We start from the raw sequence: 14,277 nt of genomic DNA on the forward strand, positions 1-14,277 counted from the left end.
AGAGAAATTTTATATTAACAATTCGTTCCAATGGTATAGTACAATATCAAAACAAAACAGTCACAGTTAAAGGATATTTCCATCATCATAATGATCACTCAAGATGTTTTTATAGCTATATTTACTTTCCTCTATCCAACCTTAATATAGTGCCAGAAATGTGTTCTTCATTTCTATAATCTTGTCATACATATATAAATCATACATATATACGTATATACCTACAGAATCTTATGGGATTGCTTTGATACTCAGCATACTTCTCTGGAATGCATATTTTTTCATGTTCTGTTGTTTTTAAATTTTAAATTGTGGTTTCATGATGAGGATGTTCCACCATTTATTTATTGAAGAAATTGTGGCTTGCTTTAAGTCAGACACATAAAACTTCTATAAATATTGTGCAAAAACATTTTCACAATGATCATAACTCTGTTCAACTTGTTGGCTGATAATTACAGAGCAAGAGAGTTCAAGGAAGTTGCCAAAGGTCAAAGAAGATTTCCTATAACTGAGGATTAACTCTTATCAGTATCTGTAATTTTACAACTATTTGCTTCTTGGCTTTGCAACATCCTTTCCTCATTCTGAGCTTCAATTAAATAAGATGCATGTTTTTCAATGTATTTGAAACATGAACTTCATGAAATGCTCATAAAAGGCAAAGAAGGGAAAATTTGATCTCGAAAATAAACATTTCTCTTCTTTGAAACTAAAAATGCACATCTGTATAGAAAAAGAGGAATCCAGTATCCAAATACCCAAGTGGTTAGATCCTAGCTTCATCACTTATTAGAAAAGGTAACCTTGGCAACACTTACTTTCCCCTACATCCATTTCTTTATTTGGAAAAAAAAAATAGGCCGGGAGTTTAGCGTAGTGGTAGAGTGCTTGCCTAGCATGCACGAAGACCCAGGTTCGATTCATCGGTACGACATACATTGAAAAAAAACTGGCAGTGGTGCTGTGGCTCTAGAGGTAGAGCACTAGCCTTGAGAAAGCCCAGGGACAGTGTTCAGGCCCTGAGTGTAAGCCCCAGAACTGGCAAAAAATAAATTCATTAATAAAATAAAATAAAATGAAAAGTACCTCACTTGTATGAATGGCAGATTACAAGCACACAAAATATACTTGCTATTCTTTCTATTATAATACAAGCTATCATCAAAATTATGATATTGTTAAAAAATATGTATGTCCAAGTACCACCCTGGAGATCCAGATTCATTAAAGCTAAAGTCCAGACTAGATAAAGAAGCAGAGGTTCATTTCCATATAACATGGTACCACATCAATATTCAAACCAAGACTATAGTGTTCAAATGACAGTGGGAGGTGCTATATTTATGCCCACACACAAGTTTAGTAAATTCTTTACATGACCGACAGTGGTCCCAGACTGGTATTGTAACATCAATATTGATCACCTCAAGATGGAGATCAATAAAATAAAATGTGGTGGGGTACAGTTAATACAGATCAGCTTTTTGAAAAAAATCTTAACTATAACAATTAACACTGATACTTGAAAACTGTATTTGTCGTGGGTTAGGGATGGTAGAGCACTTGCTGAGCAAGCACAAAGCCATGAGTCCAAACTCCCATGACACCAAAAAAAAATTTATACTTGTAAATCAAATCTGAAAATAAGACATTATTTCCTTAGAAACAAAAAGAAACAATTATGGCATTTCCAAAGGTCATCTTATTGTCAAATGTCAGGACACTATCCAAGGCACTTGGGAATCATTCAGAAGGTGGGGGCAGTCTTCTTACCACTTCCACAGCAACCCTCAGGTAAGCTTTGGCCTGAAAAAGAGCAGATTCATTTGTTCTACACATCTCCCAGAAGACACAAAATGACTCTCCAATCTTTGTTACAGATGCCTGCTGTATTTGGTAGTGAAAAAGGCTAGGAAGGATGAGGAAATTCAGTAGTGAGAAGATAGGTCTGTGTACATTACAGGTGAAGCAGAGAAGAGAGATTTTTAGATTCTTTGGAGGATAATTATTTGGAAGACAGCTTTCTGAAAAAGTATTTAGGGGGCTGGGAGTTTGGCCTACTGGTAGAGTGCTTGCCTAGCATGCACAAAGACCCAGGTTCGATTCCTTGGTACCACATACATAGGAAAAAAAAAAAAAGCTGGAAATGGTGCTGAGGCTCCAGTGTAGAGCTCTAGCTTTGAGAAAATCCAAGGACAATGCTCAGGCCCTGAGCTCAAGCCCAGGACTGGAAAAAAATAGTTAGTATTAGTAATTATTATTTTCCAAATTCTAATCGCAGTACTAGTGATGGAGTCTAGCTATAAAAGGTATTGACATTTGAAGGAGAACTGCATTTACCACACTGTGGTTTTCAATGAGCATTTTCTTCTTCATCTTTGAGGTTTGCAATACCAGCACTGAGCACCTAGAACCTACAACCTCTGGGGGATTTTAATTGCTGGATTTTTTTTATTGTTGTTGTTGGGGGGGGGGGGGGTGGCAAGAATACAATGTGGAAATTCTGGCTCAGTGTTACATTCTTCATCCTCTCTTCATTTCTAGGATTCCCAGTGCATTGAGTTATATGGTCAGCTCCCAAGTCAGAGTGGGCCTCTAGTCAACTCAATGTTCACAATGAGCATGATATTTATATTTTAAGAGTTTTTGCCAGGTGTGGTGGCTGACACCTGTAATCTTAGCTACTTAGGAGGCTGAGGTCTGAGAACTGCGGTTCAAAGCCAACCCGGGCACTAAAAAGTCTGTGAGACCCTTATCTCCAATTAATCACCAGAAAATTGGAAGTGGCACTGTGGCTTTAGGGGTAGGGTGGTAGCCTTGAGCAGAAAAGCTGAGGGACAATGCCCAGGCCCAGAGTTCAAGTCCCACAATATACAAAAGTTTTTTTTTTAAATAACTGCTGTATATTATTTACTTCTCCTATCATCTTCATACAAAATTATTATGAAACCAAGATTTTTTAAAGTTCTTGTTTGAGATACAATCTTATTATAGTAAACACATGATCCTCTTGCCTGTTTCCCAGGGGCTGGGATTAAGGCTTCAGATTTTCTTCCCTTTTTTTTTTTTGCTTGAACTCAGAGCCTGCACACTGTCCTTGAGCTTTTTCAAGGCTAGCACTCTACCACTCTACCATTTCCAGCTTTTTCTGTGTATGTGATATCAAGAAGTTGAACCCAGGGCTTCGTGCATGCTAGGCAAGTACTCTATCATTAGGCCATGCATCTTCCTAGCCCCTGGGTTCAGATATTCTTTTCTTTTTTCTTTTTCTTTCTGTTTTTTTTTTTTTTTGGTCAGTCCTGGGTCTTGAACTCTGGGCCTGGGAGCTGTGGTTTCAGATTTTTTAAAACTGTTTTTTCCCCCCCTGAAATGATAAATTTAAAGTTTTGAATATACTATTACCATTATTAACAATACTAGTTAAAATTTACAGAGCATTTGGTATTTTCTAAATATTCCAGTTATAATACAAAAGGAAGACAGAACCGCTCATGAGTGAAAAGCTGGGGTCTTGAAATCTGACAGGCTAGGTCTGGAAACTTGACCTCATTACTTATATATAAAGGGACATGGGCAAGATACTTGTAGGATTCATGTCTGAAAAATAACAATATCTGCCTCCTAGGTTTAGAGGAGCAGTAAAAGTAAGCCTGTGAATGCTGGCACAGAGCAAATAAATAATATTAGTACCTGCTGTCATTATCATTATGCCAAAGGAAATTTACAATCTCCCTGAGGAGCTCCTATAAAAAATGCCTTTTCCCGCCTGAGAACTAATTAAATCTTTCCATTTTTGGTTAATCTGTATAGCACAAAGATAACACTTACATCACATATTTTTAAAAGATAGGGCAGATTTCTCAATATTAATTTTTTCTTTTTCCATCAATTCAACTTTATGTAGAATAACCTTCCTTCTTATTCTAGATCTTTTTATTAGTCTACCAAGCGCCACGGATGGTCTAGCTGACTCTAGTTATCTACTCTGGCATTAAAAAGCAACAGGGGGAAATGGAACAGGATTCTTAGCATGCAAATTCCGTTACAAGTCTAGCCAGAAGGATTCAGATTTAGAGTCTAGATTCCAGGATACAATCACAGCATTCTAACATTTAGGAGTTAAATTACTTTGAAGCAAAATCACAAAATCTACTTGTGTGACTCCAATTTTGCCACTCTGAATTTTAAATTTTGTCAAAAAGTATCATTTACTTGATACTAGGTAAGAGGTAGGTCATTAGTGGACTGGACTCCTTTAATAAAAAGAAGAGGAAAGATATTCAGTGCTGTAACATAGGAAGTTCCAGAAAGTAGCAAGTACAGTTTTGTTCTAGGAGCATTTTTCAGTGTTGTCTCATACTTTGATCCTCCTCATTGTGATATCAGTTTATAGAGGGAGACAACAGTTGAAGAAGTCTAGGGAAATTGCTTAAGTTATCAAGCTTGGTAATGAAACCTTTTGTGGATTCAGATTTAGTGTTTTTCCTTCTATGCAGAGATCTTCTTCGAGATTAACACAGAAGTCCAGTTCATTGAAGGCATGCACCTTGGCACATACAGTGGATTCTTGAGCCTAGAAACCTTCTATGTTCTGTTCTGCAGCTGTATATGTCACCATTTCCTGAGTTATTATGAAAAGGAGCTGAACACAAAGCTGTCTTTCCATATTCAAGACACACTGGAGTAACCTCTCAATTAGTAGGAAGTGAGAGAGGTACTGGTACTGGGAAATAAAAGCATGGACTGTATATCAGAGCCTAAGTGTGGAACTGGCTTTTAGTACCACCTTGAACAAGCTTCTTTTTGTGTTTTGTTTTATGGATCATGGGGCTTGAACTCTAGGCCTGGGCGCTGTACCTGAGCTCTTCAGTTCAAGGGTACTGCCCTACCCTGGAGCCACAGCCCCTCTTCCCTTCTTCTAGTGATTAATTGGAGATAAGAGTTTCATGGACTTTACTACTCAGCCTAGGCACTCAGCCTCCTGAGTAGTTAGCTAGGATTACAGGCATGAGCCATCAAGCCTGGCTCAAGCTTTTTTTTTTTTTTTTTTTTTTTTTTTTGCCAGTTCTGGGCTTGAGGTCAGGGCCTGAGCACTGTCCTTGGACTTTCTCAAGGCTAGAGCTCTACCACTTGAACCATAGCACCACTTCTGCCCCCCCCCCCCAAGCTTCTTCTTCTTCTTTTTTTTTTTTTTTTTACATAAATGAAGCTCTGCCTATTCATCTGAGAAAATGGACAGGGTATGATATCAAGCAAGATGGTTTTAAGTGTACTTAAACATTGTACCAGTTTCTCAAAAGAACCTGAAGAAATTTAGTTATATTTATACAGGACTCTGAAGATGATGCGATGGAAAGAAGCCAACATCTGCAGCTAAGAGAACTATCTTTTAATCATATTTTATAATTCAATAGTTATGCTATCTTAGGTAAAATATTAAACTTTTGTTAAATATTTTGAGCCTCTGTTTCTTCAACTATAATATGGCAGCTCTTTACTTATTGCAATAAATTGCTGCAAGGATGGAAAACAATGTAAATAAAAGGACTGACAATATTTGGCACACTGTAATTACTGTTATTAGGAGTTGATTAAGAATAATAATTCTTGCAATCTATAAGTAGAAAGTAATATCTTCCATGGAAAAATAACAAAGACATATTTTCTCCTCTTCATGGTTCTATTAAAATCTTAAAATTGATCAGACATCTTCCTACTTAAGGCTGATGATGTGGTACAGAAAATTTCCAACATTTTTGAAGAAATTTTATGAAACCAAACTATCCTAAATCATAAATGTTCAGGTTGTCTTAAGATTTTCAGAAATGTTCCTCATGATCCCAGTTTCAAAGCTGATTTAAGCAGAAAAGCTAGTTACAATTAACCAGTAAAAAGCTAAAAGTGGAGATGTGGCTCAAGCACCAGCTTTGAGTGGAAAAGTGAGTGAGAGTGGAGAATGTAGTCCTGATTATAAACTCTTGTACACACACACACACACATACAAACACACACACACATAAATATAAAGATTGGGCTATTACTTTAGAATGCAAAAATTATATGCTTTTTGTTTACATTGATCTATCATGTAGTATGTTTATAATTTCTCTGAAATATTATCACTTACTGATCATTTAGCTGACATTAGTGTTTCAATTACTCTATATTTTGATCTTAGGTTTAAAAGAAGACATAAATACGACTATGTTTCAATAGCATTTATACGTTATTTAAGCATGAGAAGTATGATGTGAGAAGACTGGATGAAAAAAATAAAGAGGAACACAAAAGTGCAATAGATATGTGTACCTGATCACATTAAAACAAAATGAATGGGAGGGGGTGGGGGAAGGAAAATGGGGATAGAAACATGAGAAGGGGTATCAATGTGTGAGAAGTAATACACCTACTACCTTAAGAATGTAAATGTAACCCCTCTGTACATTACCCTGACAATAAAAAAATTTTAAAAAGACTTTTCTCAAGGCTACCGCTCTACTACTTGAGCCACAGCACCACTTCCTGAGTTCAACCCCCACAACTGAATTTTTTTTTTTTTTTTTTTGCCAGTCCTGGGCTTGAGCTCAGGGCCTGAGCACTGTCCTTGGACTTTCTCAAGGGTAGCACTCTGCCACTTGAGCCTCAGCACCTCTTCCAGCTTTTTTCTATGTATGTGGTAACAAGGAATTGAACCCTGGTCTTCATGCATGCTAGGCAAGCACTTTAACCACTAGGCAAAACTGCCGGCCCCAAAGAAGAAAAAAAAAAAATTTAAATGGCTTTCATACTGCTTTTCATGACTTATTCACCAAATATACAAGAATGGATAGAACAAATTTTCCTTTTGAATTACATTTGCTTTCTACATTTTATCAATCATTTTTTTATTTTTGAGACAATGAAATTTGAAATTGTCAATTATGCTATTTGGGCCTATTGTGTATTTTTCTTACAATTTTCACTCATATTTTATAATCTAATGAGCTAACTATATTTTTATTTTTTTCACAAACGAATTATCTTATAACCAAACTTCATAATTAAATTAAAGCTTTGAAATTATGTGTTGGGATTATTTTTTACTTTGTTTTTTATTGCCACAATAAAAAAAACTTTACATTTTGTTATCTATGATTTTGATTTGATAAAATATTATTTCCAATGTAAAAAAAATTTAAAAAGAAAAAAATAATTAAAAATTATTTATCAAAATGAAAAAAGAAATGTTCCTCAGCTACAGTAAAGAAAAATTCTGATATCTATACAGACATAAATCAAAGTATTAAAAACACCTCCAACAAACCACTTTAACTGTTGCTTAGAATTTAAAAGCATATCTTTGAGTTATATACTCTCTGTTATATGACATTCCTCTTTTCAAAAATGTTTGTTACTTTGAAAGAATTTTTTCTTAATGAAATAATAAGCAGGTAGAAAATACATATAACTATGACTGAAATGAAGGAATATGTCTTTTTATTCATAAGAAACCACGGTGGGCCGGTAGAGTGCTTGCCTAGCATGTATGAAGACCCAGGTTCGATTCCTCGGTACCATATAAATAGAAAAAAAAAAGCTGGAAGTGGTGCTGAGGCTCAAGTGGTAGAGCTCTAACCTTGAGAAAGTCCAAGGACAGTGTTCAGGTCCTGAGCTCAAGCCCAGGACTGGAAATAAAAAGAAATCACCATGGAGGATGTTGTTGGCTCTATCGTATTATTCACCAGCTTGTATATTATTTGTTCTTTTTTACTACTGTAAACAGTAAATATAGTTTAGTATTCTGATACCTAAAAGACAAAGAAAAAACAACCTCACTACAGTAACATATTTTTTGCACTCAAAGATCATATTGCCAGCAATTCAGTCATCTGTACTCTCAGAAAGAACCTTTGGATCTCTTGAAAGACAAAACTAAATAAGGAAGCTACTGATGCAAAATTCATGTCTCAATTAACCCTTAATTTACAGCTTTAACAGACTTTGGCTATTTTATTTTCCAGTTTTCAGAAGATGAGAGAAAGAAGATGAGCATGAAACGGAAGTCATTATGGATGGGCAAAACTACAGTAAAAGTATGCACACTGGTTAAGGGGCAAAAACAAAATGATTGCAAGACAGATAGGGAATGCTCAGGAAAGGAGAGAAGAAACTACATCAAAACCAATGTACCAGATGATAACTCAGGTTCAATTTAAATAGAAAATACTACTTAGGAAAGACATTACACATAATTAATTATATTTCTTAACTTTTAAAAAGATGTACAACAGAAGCCTTTTATGCTAAAAGATTTTATGTTCCAGCCACTTTGTATCCCCAACAATCCTGCCTACTGAAACATTACTAGTGCCTCCAGCCTACCTCCCAGTCATATGAATGAATGATATGAAAAATCTTATCTGTAGTGATTGGATGCCCTCTACCTATTCAACTTAACATTTTATTACATTAGATTCTCATCTCCTAACAATCAACTGAATTTGTAAAGCAAAAACAATAATTCTAACAGACACATAGTCACCAACAGCAATTCTTACAAACTCCAGTTTGTGACAGTGGCAGCCTATTATATAAAACAGAGTAACTTAAAGATGGTTTGGATAAGCTACCTAAATCCATGTTTTTATACATACATGTGTATGTATATGCATATAGACATATATATACACCCTATACACAATAAGCTTAGCTTACTTTTCCAAACTTTCTATATAGTAAAAAGCATATAGTTTACAACAAGAAACAAAAATCATATAAAATACACAACTTACCTCATCACTTTCAGGCTGTGAGAACACAATTGGCTGGCCTGTATCTGAAGCTTCCCTTATACTGAGGTGTAAAGGAATGTCTCCTAGAAGAGCCATGAGGTATCTATTAGTACTCAATTCACCTTAGACTCAATTTCATTTTAGGAAAGAAACAAAGTCTGAACTAAATCCATTTGAATTACATCAAGTCACAACTATCTTCAATTTGCTAAATGTTTGAAAATGTTTGAATTTTAAATGGAAATAAGGCGCAAAGTTTCCCCTTTGAGCGTAGTATAGTAACTGCATATATATACATCAAGGGATCATGCCTTTGATTTATTTTGGCTAGGAGATGTTTCAAATCCTAAATAAATTACTTACAAAGTTGTGCCACTCATTTGTAAGTCAAGAAATTATAATACTCCCATCATAACTCAATAATGTCATTATAATTATACAATTAATTCATGATAAAAGTGAATATCGATCTGTTATTTAGAAAATTGAACTTTCTATGCTAGTTAAATGAAAAGCAGTTGAAGAATATAATTGCTGGGTATAATTAAACAATGTATCAAAATACATTATTAGTATTCACCTGGTATTATAGTACAAATGCGTAACAATGTTTACTATTAACTTTAGGAAATTTAATTAGCTGGGTACAGTGGCTCATGCATAGCTACTCAGGAGGCTGAGATGTGAGGATCAAGGTTCAAAACCAGCCTGGGCACAAAAGGACCTGAGACTCTTATCTCCAATTAACTTATAGAAAATGAGAAGTGGGGCTTGGCTCCAGGGCAGGGCTGTAGCCTTTAGCTGAAGAGCCCAGGGACAATGCCCATGCCCAGGGGTAGAGTGGTAGCCTTGAGCTGAAGAGTTCAGGGGCAGCGCCCAGGCCGAATTCAAGCCCCATGACCCACAAAAAAAAATGCTTTGCTCACTTAACACATGATTTTAGTAATACCTTGTGCTATGAACAGTATATATAACATAAATTGTAGGTAACATGGCAAACACATAAAAAGATTACAGAAAATGGTAAATATTGTCATTCTAAAATGTAAATACTATCAACACATAAATGACTAGGGAAGGCCTCTTTGTATATGCTCTAAGAATGGACACTGATACAGGTATGCAACTTTAATTCATATTTGTTGATGCTCAAGCATATATGGTCAACATCCAAACAAATTTAAAACATGGCAAAACTCTCATCTCAAACTGAAGTTACAGATACTTTTTATCTGTGATAGAAATTAGTATCATAGTTACTAGACAATTTTTTTTTCCTCTTCTAGTCCTGGGTTTGAACTCAGGGTCTAGATGCTGTATCTGAACTTTTTTTTGTTCAAGGCTATCAGTACCATTTGAGCTACACCTCCGTTTCTGACTTTTTTGGTACTTAACAGAAGTTAATTGAAGAGTCTCACAGGCTTTCCTACCTGGATGGGATTCTAATCATGATCCACATATCAAAGTCTCTAAAGTAGCTAAGATTACAGGTGTTAGCCACCAGTACAAACCTATTTTCTAAAATCTAAAATACTGGGTGCCAATGGCTCACACCTATAATCCTAGATACTCAGGAGGCTGAAAGCTGAAGATCAAGATTCAATGGTAGCCCAGGTGGGAGACATCATTAAACCACCAAAATGACACAAGTGGAGCTTGGCTCAATTGGTAAAGTTTTCACCTCCAGTGGAAAAGTTAAGGGACAGTACCTAGGCCCTGAGTTTTAAGCCTGTACCAACATGCATGCACATGTACACACATATACACACAAGTCAAAGAAAACAGAATAGCACTACACCAACATAATTTAAAACACAAAGCATTCTTAATCACTAAGCTTCACCACACTTTCTCTTTTGCCACTTCCCCTATAAAGAATACTGATGTCTCACCTAAAACATCAAGATTAAGGGTCCGTGCTAGTTTCCTGGCACCATCAGCACCAAAAATAGGAGTTTCGTGTTTACATTTTGGACACTGGAAAACACTCATATTTTGTATAAGACCAAGAACCTGGAATAAAAAACAAAAACCCATTGAAACAGAAAAAAAATCCACAAAAGCAAAAAACCTACTACAGAATCTTAATGTACCATTTCAACAAGTTTTTACTGAGTACTTATGAGGCAGTGAAACAATGGTAAGGAAGGTCTCTGTTCTCAAGAAACTCATAAGATAGTCAGAGATCAAGACAAAGGTAGTAATTTTAACAAATAACATTTAAAAGTGATAAATGTTTAAAAGAAATGATTAAACAGAAACCAAGAAAACTCTGCCTGGTAGAATGAGAGGAATCTTTGAATTATCCATGTTTCTTAGGTTGTAAGGAGAGATGAGGCCGGAGGCAGGATATAGGCAGAAGCAAGAACACAAGTCAAGGTGGCAAAATTCAACTATTTGGACCTATCTGAGTTACAACCCAGTGATCATCAAGGCAGAGACCAGTTAGGCAAAGAATGTTAGGGTCAGATGTTTAAAGCTTATGTAATGTCTCCCAGAGTTTGAACACTTGGTCTCAAGCTCCGTTTGCTATTTTGGGGTCTAGCTGGAAGAAGCAATTCACTTGGGAGAGTGATTCTTGGGGCTATATCTTGCCCTGGCTACTTCCTATACCTCTGTCTCTCTGCTTCCTGTCTACCAAGTGGTGAACAATTTCTTCCTCTTCAAGCTTTCACTGCCATGATGTTCTGTTCAACTACACGGAGTCAAGCAAATAAAGACCAAATCCCCTGAAATTGTGAGCCAAAAGAAATATTTCCTCTCTGAAGTTTGTTTTATCAGATTTTCTGGTCACACTGATGAGAAAAGTAACTCATATGGATGATAAGGTATGAAATGTCATCCATGAACATGGTGCTTTTTTTGTGCAGACACAGAAAATCACAGAGATTTCTAAAGTTGAAAAGATGGTACACTATGTCTTCTGAATTTACCTATCTTCTGGCACAAAACAGATCCTTAGTAAACATTATTATTCAATAGTACTGTTGAATACATACATAGGCTCTGCAAGTATGATCTGTATGCATCCTCCTTTCAACCCCACTTTCTTTCATTTTCTTTTTTGGTCAGTCTTGAGGCTTGAACTCAGGGCCTTGGCATTGTCCTTGGGCTTTCTCAAGGTTAGCACTCTACCACTTGAGAACCACAGCACCACTTTCAGCTTTTTTTCTGTGTATGCAGTACTAAGGAATTAAACCCAGGTCTTCATGAATGCTAGGCAAGCACTCTACCACTAGGCCACACTCCCGGCCCCAACTCCATTTTTTTACTGTATTATAAGAGGGTTCTCTCCAAACAAAAATGCAGTCAGAGCATCACCATTAGAAACATAGAGAAAACAATGTCTTTATAATCTCATTAGTTTTCCTACACTATCACCATTGAAGGAATTACTAGAATATTTGCATTTTAAATAAAGAACAGCACTGGATATCCATAATGAAACACATAGACAAGAAGGTAAAGGGTATGAGTCTGCAGGAAAGCATTTCTGGAAATCTAGTATGTACCTTTTCCTGAAGCAAAGTATCATGAAAAATACATCACACTCTCATTTTTCTCCCACTTTACCTCCTCCCATTTGTACCCTCTTCCACGTTGTAAAATTCATTTCCAACATAATTTCTTGTATTTCCGTTGTACTGGTTGTAGCAAACTCAACAACAACAACCAAAAAACCCTCTTGTTTTCATATCTTGGAATTCATTTTGATTAGCATCATTGTATATAGCTATTGAGTTATTATGATCCTCTGCTAGTACTATCCTTGACATATAATAATAATTAAAAATGAGGGAAACCATAGAGTCTATATTTCTTTGGGTTGGGCTTACTTCACTTAATATGTTTTTTTTCCAAGTCTTTCCATATCCTTACGAATGGAGCAATGTCATTTTTTCTGATGGCAGCATAGAATTCCATTGTGTATATATACAACATTTTCTTGATCCATTCATGTATTCAGGAGCATCTATCCGGTTTGATTCTATATTTTAGCTATGGTAAGAATGCTGCAATGAACATAGTTGTGCTGGTAGCTTTACTGTGGCCTTGTTTGTAATTACTTGGGTAAATGCCTAGGATAGGGATTGTTGGATCATAGGGTAGTTCTATATTTAGTCTTTTGAGGAACCTCCATATTGTTTTCCAGAGTGGCTTAACAAGTTTACATTTCTACCAACAGTGCAGTTGTCATTATATATATATATATATATATATTTGAAAACAGTGAAGAGAAATGAAACATGTACTTGTTTGAAAAATTATCTTTAAGAAGCTGCACAAAGGTACTGCCATTTAATAAAGCAGTTTTAAACAGAGCTTGGGTATAGTTTAAATAATACAGACCTTGCTTAGCAAGCACAAGGCCCTAGATTCAATCCTCAGTATTGCGAACAACAATAACAACAAACAAATCAGGATAGATAAACTATCAGTACCTTTACTTTTATGAAATCATATTAACAAATGTGGTAACACTGTATTCGGTAATGTCATTCTGTGTGGAAATTCATACGGCAGTGTATTATATGTGTATAGTTGTGTGGATATATAGATATGTTAATTGTATTTTACTTTTGAGTAATTGAAAACAGAAACTGATTATTGACATATGTTGACTATGTGGTAAGCAATTCTCAAAACAAAGGTTTTGAGGAAAAAAACCCTGGGAGAAAAATCTAAGAGGTTTAAGCACAAAAACTTACTGTTCTTAATGATTTAACAATAGTTAAGGCAACTAATATAATAAGGAAGAACATAAAAAATGTCCTTATTCTATAAACCAGAGTTTTATCTTGTGTGATTGTGGATCTTAATGTACTGTTATTTCTCCTCTCTTTTTTTTGTCCTTTGGTTAATCTGTGTCTGACTTTGTTACTTACTATATTACATACATGTTTATTTGTTTATTTGAAATAGGAAAAGAAAGGGGTATCAATGTGTGAGAAGTAATGTACCTACTACCTGGCGAATGTAACTGTAACCCCTCTATATGTTACCCCTACAATTAAAAAAAAAAAGTTCTCTTTGGGGCCAGGAGTTTGGCTTAGTGGTAGAGTGCTTGCCTAGCATGCACAAACACCAGGCTTCGATTCCTCAGTACCACACATATAGAACAAGCCAGAAGTGGTGCTGTGGCTTAAGTGGTAGAGCTCTAGCCTTAAAAAAAGCCCAAGGACAGTGCTCAGGCCCTAAATTCAAGCCCTAAGACTGGGGGAAAAAAACCAAAAAACCAAAAAACAACTCTTTCTTAAATAGAAAAGAATTCATGTCCACATAGACACCTACTAAAAAAGCCTTACATCTTATGAATACTTTACATATTGTCAAGATGTTTGTGTTTATTGTAGGGCTATTGTGTGTATCCTTTGGCAGCAGAAACATCAGAAAACAGAAGCTTTGCAATAGCAGAATTTACATAATGTTGCTGAAAAGCAGCTGTGAGCAGGCTCATTTTCAATGCTTCATCAAAGAGTGTGCTCTTTTTTTCTGTTTTACC

At 35.7% G+C, this 14,277-nt stretch overlaps 1 protein-coding gene across 4 annotated transcripts in view; it reads right to left on the reverse strand.

Moving 5' to 3' along the window:
- Positions 1-14,277, reverse strand: part of Nubpl (NUBP iron-sulfur cluster assembly factor, mitochondrial) — a 217,367-nt gene that overhangs the window by 60,796 nt on the left and 142,294 nt on the right. For 2 of the 4 annotated variants that reach the window (XM_090345207.1, XM_090345206.1), the window contains exons 9-10: positions 10,667-10,787; positions 8,775-8,857 (exon numbers count right to left, since the gene is read on the reverse strand). In XM_090345207.1, coding sequence (XP_090201333.1) covers positions 8,775-8,857; positions 10,667-10,787 — 204 coding nt within the window. Of the gene's footprint in view, positions 1-1,658; positions 1,810-8,774; positions 8,858-10,666; positions 10,788-14,277 lie in introns of those variants that run through there. The other 2 variants (XM_090345204.1, XM_090345205.1) reach the window with 2 other exon arrangements.

Source organism: Megascapheus bottae, chromosome 14 (assembly GCF_031878675.1).
Source record: "Megascapheus bottae isolate mThoBot1 chromosome 14, mThoBot2.hap1, whole genome shotgun sequence".
In the NCBI taxonomy this organism is placed as follows: domain Eukaryota; kingdom Metazoa; phylum Chordata; class Mammalia; order Rodentia; family Geomyidae; genus Megascapheus; species Megascapheus bottae.